The sequence below is a fragment of the Canis lupus genome, chromosome 34 (genome assembly GCF_011100685.1).
Source record: "Canis lupus familiaris isolate Mischka breed German Shepherd chromosome 34, alternate assembly UU_Cfam_GSD_1.0, whole genome shotgun sequence".
Taxonomy (NCBI): domain Eukaryota; kingdom Metazoa; phylum Chordata; class Mammalia; order Carnivora; family Canidae; genus Canis; species Canis lupus.
In genome coordinates this window covers 32,510,785-32,523,539 of record NC_049255.1, presented here as the reverse complement: position 1 = coordinate 32,523,539, position 12,755 = coordinate 32,510,785, and the positions used below count along the sequence as shown (strand labels likewise).

Here is a 12,755-nt window from a genome sequence, read left to right as displayed (position 1 = left end):
GCTTGAATGATGCAGTTAGTTGGGTAGTTACTGGGGGGAAACTTGTGCAAAGGTAGAGAGACCACATAGTTTGGGAAGTGTCAGACACATGCAGTGATTTATGGAACAGAGATTTATAGAACAAAGTTAGAAGGGCAGGACTGTATAGATAGTAAATTAACTTGTACAGTGCACTAAGGAGTTTTGAATTTATTTTGGAGGTGATTAGGTTTCCCTGATCCAGTCATGATCAATATCCTACAAAAGGTAGGACAGGAACACCTACTCCACAGTAATTGCTCTGGAGTTCCCTTTGTCCCCCTTTTCTTATTTGAAGCCTATTTGCATTTGATACTATCTTAATGATGATCTTAATCTTGGCTTATGCATTGGTGTTCTCCGGTGTTTGTATTCCTCTTTCCCAGCCCCCAACTAATTTGAGCAGGTTGTTTCTGGCCCTTGGATTTTTTGGGTCGACCTGATCGCTGCAGAATCAACCTTAGTTTTCCCCAATGGCCCTGCCTGCCCCCTGCTCCCCCCCGCCCCCCCAGCTCTGTGTCTGAGGCTGTCTCTAGAAGGAACCCTTGTCTTGTTTCAGACCCATAGCATCCCATCAACTTGACCACTTGGTCAGTAAGCAGTCTTTTTTTTTTTTTTTCCAGTCTTATCCCTTTCCTCTACCAGTGGAGTCTTTAGAAACATTAAAAGTTTTCTAAGCAAGGGAGTAACACAATCACAATTGTGCTCTTGAACTCTTCCTCTGGAAGCCATGGAAAATTGTTGTTGGCCATCGAGACTCTGGACAGGGAGACCAGCTCATGTATCCTCAGCATACAGTCCTGAACTGTGTCTCCATCCCATCCCAAAGTGACCTAGGCATCATTATCTTTCTGGTTGCCCAAATAAGAAACCTAGGATTGTCTTAGATTCCTTCTTTGTCCCTTCTATGGTGAGTCACATACTTCAAGTCAGTCTCCAAGTCCAGTTAATTTTATTTCCTTATATTTCTCAAATGCTCCCATTTTTCTCTCCACTGTCTCTATCTAGTCAGACCAGCATCATCTCTCTATTATTAGGATTACTGAAATAGTCTCCCAACTGGCTGCCTTGCCTTGCCTTGCCTTTCAGCCTTACACCCTCTAATTTCCCATTCTGCAGTCAGAGTGATTTTTCTAAAATGCAAGTCTGATCCATTCTCTTACAATCCTTTGGCAATTCTTATTTCTTATAGAATACAAATCCTCATCATGGCCTGCGTGGCTCTTCATGACCTGGCCCCTCTCCACCTCAGCAGCCCCATTTCTTGCCACTGTTCCCATCCTGTACATAATTCCTGGTCACGTGGAACCTCTTGTTCCTTGTCCCACACATCACCTGTGTCTACTAGTGCCTACACTTTTCTTTCTTCCTGGAACACAGCTCTCACCATTTCCCTGTAACTGGCTAGGTCCTTTCATCCTGTAGGTATCAGCTCAGACTTTTCTTTCTTCAGGAACTGCTCTTGCAGGCCCATCGGCTGGGTACGTGCCCTCTCTGTGCTCAGGTACCTCCATGCTCTTCTCCAATGACAACACCATTATACTCTATTTTGATTACCTTCATGCATGTCTGTGTGTGTATATTCCTGTCTGTACTGGAAGCTCTACTGGGTCTCATATCCTATCACGTACTTTCACATGTCCTATCACCACAGTATCCTAGGGGCTGAAATATTCCTTGTGGAGCAGATATAATGAAAATAGTGCCTCTCCCTCAGTATTTTGCCAGCTTCTCTAAACCTTCTGGCAGCCTTTGCCTTATTTCACTTTCCGTATGTCTCCCTGGATAGTGTCCACTTGGGCACGTATCTTTGGCCCACTTGCTCTTTGGTGACTGTTCCTATAAATTAGTTCCCTTTCTGATCCCCATTATTCGTTATTTTTTAATTCCTGGCCTTTGAATCCTTGGGTATGCACGAGGATTATTTGAATATAGTCAAATACTAATATAATAATAAAGGAAGAGATTTAAACTGATGATAGATGAGAAAAGCTAGAGAACTAGGTTGGCATAGGCTTATGGAAGATGGAGTCAGTGACTAAAACTGACAAGAGACCAGCAGCATAAAATGAAGGAGATGGCTTGTGTCAAAGTTTGATGAGCTTCAGATATTATTACCAAAATCTCTTGCTCAAGAATCTGTAAAGGGACTCTTCTCTGTCCTCAAAAAGCTCTTTTCTTCTTGTTTTCCTTCAGAGGAAACAATAGGTGGTATTGGCCCAGTTCCCATTCAATCCTTTTGATGGCTCCTATACCAAGAACCTCAGTAGATGCTTTCTCCCTAATAGGCCCCAAACAAGCTCTGCCTTTTTTTTTTTTTTTTTTTTTTTTTTGTTATTGTACTTGTACAACACAGAGGTAGAAATTTGTTGAAGGTTTCTAAGATGATCAGGTCAGCAAAAATGTGTATCCTGTCTAGAAAGACGGAAAACAGTTATTTTAAACAGTGTGCTTCGAACTACTTGAATTCTTTAGAGGAAAGACAGTACGGAAATTGGAAAATCTTTCTTTCTTTTACTTTCTATTTGTATAGCATAGATATTTGTTCATTTATAAGGACAGGGTTCATATGGAAAGTGAATTATGATTTGAAACCTCTAGCACTGTAGTAGGTAAACCAAAAATCTGAAGTTTGAAAATATACATATGTTAAGGTGAATGTTAATGGAAAATAATGTTAACTTAAGAAACCATAGAAACCAATAGACTTCCAAAGGAAGTCCTTGGAGTACTTTATCACTTATTTACTATTCATAATTGTAAGGGCAAAAGATGACACAAAAATTATTTTACCTTTTTTGTTGTTGTTGTTGTTGTTCGTTTGTTTGTTTACCACAAATGAATGTTCTGTGTTTGACTTTTACTCAGAAATGCTCGGGAACTGAGATTGGAGAAGGTACAGTTAGAACTGGAGAACCAACAGATGGAAAAGAAACTACAGGAATTCCAATCAGCTTGGAGCAAAGAAAAGGAAGAAAGAAAGTAGGTGACATTTTCAGGGGATTATAGAGAAATAAACTGAATTGAGTAGAAAACTATTTCGGATATTATTGTCATTCCAACAAAGATCTGCCCTGAATGAGAATTTTCTAACTTTTCTTGATGAACAAATAATATTAAATTTCTCCTGCTTTTTCTATTTGTGTCCTTTACATTAAGGCATGTTCCTTTTTAACATTAGCATGACTTCTGTTTCCTTTGAACCTTATTTGGTCTTACACTTTCTTATTTCTCTTATATGACTCTTCGGAACCATTAAAGTCTGGGATGTTTAGCACAGCAATGCAGAAGTTGGCCTTTGCTCTCATAAAACTGCCATTGCCATCCGTAGGAGATTGCCAGTTTGTGTTTAAGGTCATTTTTATTTATGAAAATACTTTGCCGGGACAGGGGTTTACATGTTCATATATAGGAATCATTCAAACCCTCAAGTATGTTTAAAATATTTTTAGACAAATGTGCCTTAGCTGAAATTTTATTAATGAGCACTCTTTAATATTGTGCTTTGTATCTGTACTAATTTTACTGGGAGTTTTCCTTTATTATAAAACTAATAAATACAGATGATAAAAGCCAAACAGAACTGATAGTTATATAATGGAAATTATTTCTTCTTAGCTCTAGGCTGACTCCCAGCCCATTTGTAGCACTGTTTTTAACAATTAAATTCTTTTCCCCCCACTAATATCTTTGTATAAACCTGTGTGTTTATACATTTTCTATGAATGTGTGTTTGTGTATATCTGACATGTCTTATGTTTGTTTGTACAAGTGAGGTGATCTATAAAATGATTCACACCCTATTTTTTTTTTTTTACTTAATATGTCTTAGTGCTGTTGCCACATCAGCACACAACTGATGATTTTTTTTTTTTTTTTTAATGAGAGACACAGAGAAAGAGAGAGGCAGAGACACAGGCAGAGGGAGAAGCAGGCTCCATGCAGGGAGCCTGACATGGGACTCGATCCCGGGACTCCAGGATCATGCCCTTAGCTGAAGGCAGATGCTCAACCGCTTGCGCCACCCGGGCGTCCCATGATGCCTTTCTTTTAATGGCACATGATATTTGTGTATTTTACAGATATTTATTATTTTTTTTCTATTTTGCAGTTATAAATGCTGCTGTGAATATGTTTCTATATATATTGTGCTTGCATACACAAAGATATCCAAGAGTTAAATTGTGAGTCAAAGTATATATGCAGTTTGCATTTTGGTAGATACTGGAGAAATTGTCTTTCAGATAGGCTTCAAAAATGTGTAACTTTCTCCTACAGAGAATGACAGTGCCCATCTCATGTGCTTTGGCTGGTACTAAATATTGCCAGGCTTTTTGTGTATTAAAGTAGCTTTTGTTTAGTCTTATGAAATATCCAAGTGATATCATCAAATATCCATGCAATACCTTCTGAGCCATTAAAGAAAATTCAGATGTTTACAGTAACTCCGGTTGTTTTTATCTTTAGAGTCTGATTCCTTAAAAACATATTCATGGCACATACACACACCCTCTCTAATTATCAGAACATTGATTTAATCAAGGATCTCAATGTCGTATGTCATCTCAGGTGACAAAGTATATTGTATATTTTGCTGCTCTTCTCTTAGTGATCCAGTGAATTTATTTTGAACTTCTTAGTGGATCATGAAATATTTGTGCATCAGAGGTCTAGAAATCAGCCCCAAGAGTGGGTTTTCATTAGCTGAGAAACCTTTTCTAGATGTTTTTAAAAATGTCCTAATGCTTGACTTTTTAGAAGAGGTAAATGTTCTTCTAAGATCACATAGATAGTAAATGTCATAGCCAGAATGAGAACCTGCTACTCACTGGTCAGGAAGATAGAAGTCCAGTGTTCTAAATTTGACTTCATTATTTATTGTCTGGGTGACCTTGGGCAAGTTTTTGCCTCATTATTTTTTAAGTGAAAATTGGACTTTTGCCTTGTTAACTTCAAAAAATTTTGTGAGACTCAAAAGTGCTTGGAAAACTAGAAATTAAACAGTTTGCCTTCTTTGCCATCTCTGTTACCTTTCAATGTGGGAGCTGGTTTGTCGTCTTAAATGTGGAATTCATCACTTAGTAGATCTGCCAACTATTTTGAGTATTGTCTTGCTTCCTTTTCCTCTTTACATTTGTAGACCAGTTTTTAAAACTGCATGACAATCTGTAAAATTTCCTATAAATCCATAAAACTATCTTTAATAATCATAAATGTCTAAAAAATGAAATTCTGCATCTGTGTTTGGACATTTTACTTTTGTTCATTTCTTCTCAGAAGTTCCAAATACGGTACAGCTATATTTTAGAATTACTGAGGATATTGTGGCATTATTGATATTTCATTTTCATTTTGTGGTGGTCTGTTACATGTTAATGACTGAATTTCATTTCTTGAAACAAGGAAAATATATTTATTTTCATTGAAAGGAGAAATGTATTTAGTAATTACATTTTGTCTTCTGTTTATATGTATTGAAGGTCAAGTGGATATCACTGGAAATCTGGGCAACTGGGAAAATTGGGTAATCAATCACACATGATGTCACAAAATAAAGGAAATGTTATTAAGGTAAGAAAATACCATTTGGTTCTCAGGGAATTTACTCAGTGAAGAGATATAAATTAATTTTTCAGATCTTGTATTCCCTTCCATACTTAAGAATCTACTATTCTTATTTTAACAACTACATATTATTGGATTTTGATCAATTTTATGGATTAATCTGTAGCTTTCATTATTCAGATATACTTTGTTTTTCATCTGCAAGATGATTTTTAAAAATTCACCTCGAGTAGAATTTTTTTTTTTCGAGTAGAATTTTTCTAAACTGAATTTCTTTCATATGGTTCAGTTCTGGTTTCAAGTATGTGCAGTACAACTATGTAGTTTTATATTACGATGAAAGCCAAGTTATTTGATGTAACAAAGGACAGACTTTTTTTCCTGCCTTTTTATTGTATCACATCTGTTTAATCTGTTTGTTTTGCTTGAATAATGATTATTATTTATATACTATTGATTCCATATGTGAAGATACCCAAAGAAAAAATGCTTTCAGGTCTTCCAGCTGTAGAATTGCTTCATCTTTACTGTATATTATAAAATATAACATTACATCATATTTAAGATTAAAACCAGATGAGTGACTCTATGTAAGGAAAGCTGTTTTATTTCTGGATTGTTCAGTTAGTATGAGATCCGTGACTTTGTAAATTTTAACTTATATAGCTTTTTCTTTTTTATATACCTATCACTGAACTTTCTTTGGGCCAGTGGCATCTATAAACATTTTACTTGATGATTCTAACCTTTTTGCCTTCAAAAAAGCCTTTTGTTCTTTAGTGCCATTCTCTTACTGCAATATGTTTCTTTAATTTTGGGATTAAAAGTTTTAGAATCCACTTCCCATTTTTCATGATCTTTCTGAGTGTTCCATGTATCAGATGTTATTGATATATAAAATATTAAAAATGCTGACTCTGTGATTATTGACTTATTTATTCAATAACAATTATTAAGTGCCTCCATTGTCACATAGTGCATTATCTTTGTCCCTGAGAAGATCCTCATCTAATGTGAAAGATGATGCACATACGAGAATAGGAAAAGTCAGTATGTCATTTTTTTTTCATAACCATTTAGTATCTGAACCATCTATGTTTGGGAAAAAAATACTTTAGTTCCAGAAATATTTGAGTCTACTAGATGTCTTTATAAGGGAAAAATTGTGAATAAGTCATGATGCGAGGCCCCACAAGCCTCATAATTGAGTCAGAAGATGTGAAAGCCTGGGGTCTGGGGAGCTGTAGAAGGTGGGTGTGGAAAGTGAGCCTGAGGAGGAGGGAAGGCCTTAAATATCAGAGTTGAGAGTTTTGACTCTTACTGTGGGAATGGAATTCCCTGACAGCTTTTGAGCAGGAGGAAAGCAAGATTAAGGTGATGATTTATGATGGCTGATCTTGTCTAAATAGCCAGTGCATTAGGAGTTTATAAATAGAAAATAGAATGATATGGAAACTGTTTTCATCATGTCCCATATCAATGAATAATGTATTTTGATCATGGACTTTTCTATACATGAACTTTTTATTTATTTATAAATTGAATTTATTTATATAAATGATAGTTTACTAATATATCATGTGCATTGTAAAACAAATTATGGACATTACTTAAGGATGACATAAACACAGATACTTTGTTTCTACTTTCTGGTCTTTTCCTGAGCTCTGTCATACATGTCTACATGATACCTTGGAGGCCACTAGTATAGAGGCAGAGAGACTATTTAGAAGACAACTAAAAGAATCTAGAGGTCAAATAAGAAGAGTCTGAATTAGAATGTAGTGGAAGAAATATGAAGAAAACTATGGAACCAAAAAAAAACAGTGAGAAAAGAAAGGAGGAAGTCATTTGACTTCTGATATCAGTTTGGATTGAAAAGGAGGTAGAAGAGAGAAGTAGAAAAAAACCCTGGGGATTTAGAAATTCCTTCCTTCCTTCCTTCCTTCCTTCCTTCCTTCCTTCCTTCCTTCCTTCCTTCCTTCCTTCCTTCCTTCCTTCCTTCTTTCCTTCCTTCCTTCCTTCCCTTCTTTTCTCAGCTTTATTGGGGCATAATTGATAATTACACTTTTAAGATAATGTAAAATGTACAGCATGATGATTTGATATATGTGTACATTGTGAAAAGATATCCCCCCTAGGCTTAATTAACACATCCCCACATCACATTATTTACCTCTTTCCTTCTTTCTTTGAGGACACTTAAGTTCTACCTAACAAATTTTGAAGATTTAGAGTTTTGTTTGACTTTTCATGTGTTAGTTGAAGCCAAGAGAATAAATGTACTTCCTAAGAATTTATAAAAAAGGAGAAGAAAGGTATAAAGGATAGAGCTCACAAAGGGCAGGTGTGAAGGATAAAGCTTAAAGGATATGGAGGTAAAAGAGAACTTTTTTTTTTTTTTTTAAGAGAACTTTAATATTGATAATCACTATCTATTTTATACCAGTCAACAGTTGAGCTGTTTTACTTGTCTTATCTCATTAAATGCTTATATCACTCTTAGAGGCAGTTGTTATTTTTCCAGTTCCACAGATGAAGTAATTTAACATCAAAGAAATTCACTTGCTCAAGGTCAAGCATCAGGGCCAAGATTTGGAATGCAGGCTTTCAATCTGGTTCTAAGGTGATTTACCAGCTCTCCAGTAAAGGGAGCCTGAGAAGAGGAAGGATGGTAGCAGTAGCATCAAAGTAATGTAATTTCATAGAAAACAAAAGTAAAGGAGAGTGTTTTGACTGTGATTTGAGACCAGTGCTTCTCAACAGCAGTTAGTTTTACCTCCCAGGAGACATTTTTAGTTATCACCACCACAAGGGTTTCAGGTGTTTGGTTAATGATAGTGGCTACACGCCAAGAGTGCTGCTATACATCCTACAATATCCTGGACAGCACTCACACCAAAGATTATTTGGCCCAAATGTCAATGGTATCAGGGTCAAGAAACCCTCTGTTTGTCTTATATGGATTATAATCTTGACTCTGTATGGATTATAATCTTGATTTTATTAGCTCTGTGATTTTAGGCAAGTCCCTTAACTTCTCTGAGCTTCTGTTATCATATTTGTAAACATACATAACCATACTTTTTAACTACCTCACAGAGTTTAAACAATGTTGAGATTCTTTGTGTGAAACCAGTTGTAACGTTGGCTGCAAATCACATTAAAATGTTTGTGGAGAATGAGAGTTTTTAACAAACACTGAATTTGATTTGATGTTAGATGGAAAAATAGATATCACGTGGTTACAGAAATAAGGGTGGATGGCAGTAAGTAAAGAGTTAACGTTGCAGTGAGTATGAGGATGGTGGATGACCTCTCAAGGATTTAACAGGACCAAGGAAAGACTTTATGACAGTTGACACTTGAACGACACAGGTTTGAACTGTGCAGGTCCACTTAATAAGCAGACATTTTTTCAAATGTATGTACAGTATTATAAATGCATTTTTCTTCCTTATTTCTTAATACCATTTTCTTTTCTCTAGTTTACTTTAAGAATATAATATATAATACATATGCAGAATATGTATGTGTCAATCGACTGGTTATGTTATCGATAAATCTTCCAGTCAAAGCTATTAAGCAGTTATGTTTTGGGGGGGTCAAAACTTGGTGCCCCAACCCCCATGTTGTTTAAGAATCAAGTGTATATTGTTTATTATAATCATTATTATAAGACATGTGAGCTAGTTTGTAGCGGAGGGATAGAGTCACTAGTGGAGAAAAGATTGAAGTGCAAATGAGAGAGGTATCAGTTCCTGGGGTGTAGTATTTGAAGAGAGAGTTCATTAAGAAGGCCTTAACCAATGGAAGGAGGACACATTGTATCTGGTAAGAAAGATGGAAGAGAAAATAGGTGGCAGCAAAGGTGACATTTTAGAGATTGCATTTGACAGGAGATGAGGAAGGAAGCCATGGAAAGATTTTAATGGGAAGACCTCAGCATTCATAGTATGGCAGGATCATCTCACAATAAGGAAGGGAAATGGGGTGAATATGGGTCTTTTGGGATAGAGAAAGTTGGATGTAGCCACGGAGGGAGTCATGATTGAGGTTTAGCATGGAATGAATAAGTAAACTGCTGAAAAGCCATAAGAGCGTGGATTTGTAGGGGACCCAGTCAGGATTATTTCATCACAATGGGAGGTAGATAGAGGTAGAGGTCTAAGAGGAAGAAGGTAAGCTGATCAAGGTTAGCACTGAGAAGCTCTGAGTTTGGGCTTTTGAAGGTGTGATCATACAGATTGCGGCTTAGGTTTAAGGTTTGGTCATAATGGTCAGGTGACTGACAAGGCACTTAGACCTTCATAGTAGTCAACATATTGGAGGGTTTTTCAGCATCAGGATGTCAGGTGACCATGAACATTGAAGCCTCCATGGTCATCACCCAGAACTGAGATGGAGAGAAATACAGCTAGTTCCTCTGGAGAGTTCTCTGGACAAGGTTGTATCTGAGGAAAGGTGAGTCCAGTTAATGTGAAGTTTTGCAAGAGATAGTTTAAGGAAAGGTTTAAGGCACAAGATAAATGACTGTTTATTAAGGACTCTGTGGACTAGCAGGGAACAAGGATGGAAGGACAGACCATAGAAAATGGCAAAGGTTATGTAGCTCATTGGGTTAAGAATAAGAATATTTGAAAAGGTGGCTCACGGGAGGAGTGTGGGCTCGCACAGCAGATTAGGGCACTGGTGGGAGTTTGGAGGCATTTGTCAATGCCAAGGAGGCTGATGATGACAGCAAGCCTGGTTCCAATGGCCCAGGTGATGTGTCTGTATGGTACAGCTACTCAACCACCCTGGTCCCCAATGGCACCCCGTCAGCATCTACTGGTGGAGACATAAGTGGGTTCATGCAGCATAGGCTTCAAAATATCGAATGCCTTATGTTTTGGATATACACGTTTGTGGATATACATTCTTACGTGCATGTATGTGTATACACATATGGACGTGTGTGTGGTATATGTCTATCCCTGGTCCAACCCTACCTTGCCCTCAACTCTTCCCAAACAGATGAAAATCAGACATAGGGGGAAATTCTATTTGCCTAAAAATAGCAACTGGCAGTTTGTTCACTGAAATATTTTTATGCAGTTTGAATCATTTGAAGTAGATATGGCCATATTTATAAAGCAGAAAAATATTCACAATAATAAAAACAACTTGTAAAATTTCCCTAATAATGGGTTCAATTTGCTCTGGCGTAGCCATTCTGCCCAGGTAGCCTATAACCACATTGATCATGTTGCAATTCAGATGTATCATTAAGGTAATAATATTGGATAGTTTCATTATGAAAAATGAGATTAAATTATCTGTAACTTGTATAACATTTTCGGTTTAAAAATAAAAGTGTGATTCACATAAAAATTGATTATTTCAATCCTATTTCCTTTTCTGCTGTGTTTGGTACATAGCATCTGAGCAGCTACTTAAAGAATGTGAACAAAATATGCCCTTTTGAAGCAAAACCACTAGATTCACTGAGAATAATTATGCCTAAATTTTCAAAGATGACTGCAGTTGGTACAGCCGTCGACATAGAGGCAACCGTTGTTCTCATATTCTCATGTACAAATTGGGCAATTGAGCATGCAAATTGCAAATTGAAAACTAGGCTTGAATTGACAGGGTCTGTATAAAAGTGCACCATTTCTTCATGCTCATTTGTGTACTTTGAATGTTGATTTTAATAAGACTAAGGCAAGTACATACAATTGGTGAGTCTGTTTTTTGTCTTAAAATCTTAAGATCAAAAACAAAAATCTTAAGATCCAAGGATTTTTAAGTAACTATTTGAAACATCTAACAGTGAAGCTTATTTACTCAATATTTGGGCTATAACTTCAGAAAGTCAGGGATCACAGCCAATATATTGAAGGTTAAATCTATGATGCTTAAGCATGTGGTTCTCTAAATTGGACAAATAAGATAATATTGGTTTCTATGGTTATGTAAGCAGAGTGGCTCAGTCAGAATTCAGTTTAGATTTAGTCTACCCAAATATTAGACTTTGTGTATTTCAGAAAGAGCAGAGCTAGAACAGGCTTAACTGAGCCTTTACAGTATTTGAATACTAGTGCTTTCCTAAAATAATTTTATGATGATGTATAATGATTTTTGTTTAAAACATAATTTATGGCATGTCTTCAAAAGTGGTTTATGTATTTCCAAAATTTATTTTCTTTTTTTTTTGGTATGTTCTCTTAATTACCAGTTCTATATATGCTTTAATTATGATTTTCTATTAATTTTGTATTATTCTCTCAAAATGTTTGTTTTACTCAAGATGCACTGAAATGCTGTGACTCTCTAATATTTTTGTTGGTAACTTAAACTTTCTTTGGAGAAGAGAATGTATACCTGACAAATGATATCTATTTCATTAATATAGCTTTCTGCTGGAAAAGTGAAATTAAAATTACTGAAGGAGCAACTTCAAGGTAACCAGTTTGCCACTGTGTTATTAGATGCTAAAGATAGAATTAAAATTATATTTTTAAAGAAAGAAAGATATATATCTTTTATATCTTTAAAGAACATTAAAATGCCAGAATTGTTCATGCAATATAAAGATTCTAAACCCCCAAATGATGGCTCTGATATGACTTTTGATACTCAAATTCATTTTATTTATTTTTTTTGGGGGGGGACAACCTCGTTTTATGTCAACCCCCCCCCCAAATGATGACTCTGATATGACTTTTGATACTCAAATTCATTTTATTTATTTTCAGGGGGGGGCAACCTCATTTTATGTCAAAAAACATCAGAAAACGTCCAATAGCATTTTCAAAAGTGAGGGCTTTCTGTAAACTTTATTACATAATCTCTTAACCAGGAAGATAGTTTAGCCATGTAAAATTATATTTTGAAATTTAATTCCAGGAATCTAAAAGAATATTGAAAATGGTTTTATATTTTAATACATGATTTCACAATAGCAAAACCCCCAAATCAATTTTGAATTCACAGTAATTCTAAAAGAAATATATATATATATTTTTGTAGCAGATAAGTACATTTAATTTGAATGGCTAAGATTACTTGGTAGAACAAATTCTAGAAATAAATACACATAACATTCAATATAGAAGTTATTCCATGTAAGCTTCATTTAGTTTGTTCTAGAGATGGGATGGAACCGTAAGGATTCTATCAAGAGCATA

The 12,755-nt window shown here is 35.8% G+C and overlaps 1 protein-coding gene across 14 annotated transcripts in view; it reads left to right on the top strand.

Moving 5' to 3' along the window:
* Positions 1-12,755, top strand: part of ZBBX (zinc finger B-box domain containing) — a 106,480-nt gene that overhangs the window by 1,665 nt on the left and 92,060 nt on the right. For 12 of the 14 annotated variants that reach the window (XR_005383963.1, XR_005383959.1, XR_005383958.1 and 9 more), the window contains exons 2-4: positions 2,887-3,000; positions 5,499-5,589; positions 11,981-12,029. Coding sequence is in view for 6 of the 14 variants with exons in the window: in XM_038583803.1 (XP_038439731.1) it covers positions 2,887-3,000; positions 5,499-5,589; positions 11,981-12,029 (254 nt within the window). In the remaining 8 variants the exon portion in view is untranslated. Of the gene's footprint in view, positions 1-2,886; positions 3,001-5,489; positions 5,590-9,778; positions 10,048-11,980; positions 12,030-12,755 lie in introns of those variants that run through there. The other 2 variants (XM_038583801.1, XM_038583802.1) reach the window with 2 other exon arrangements.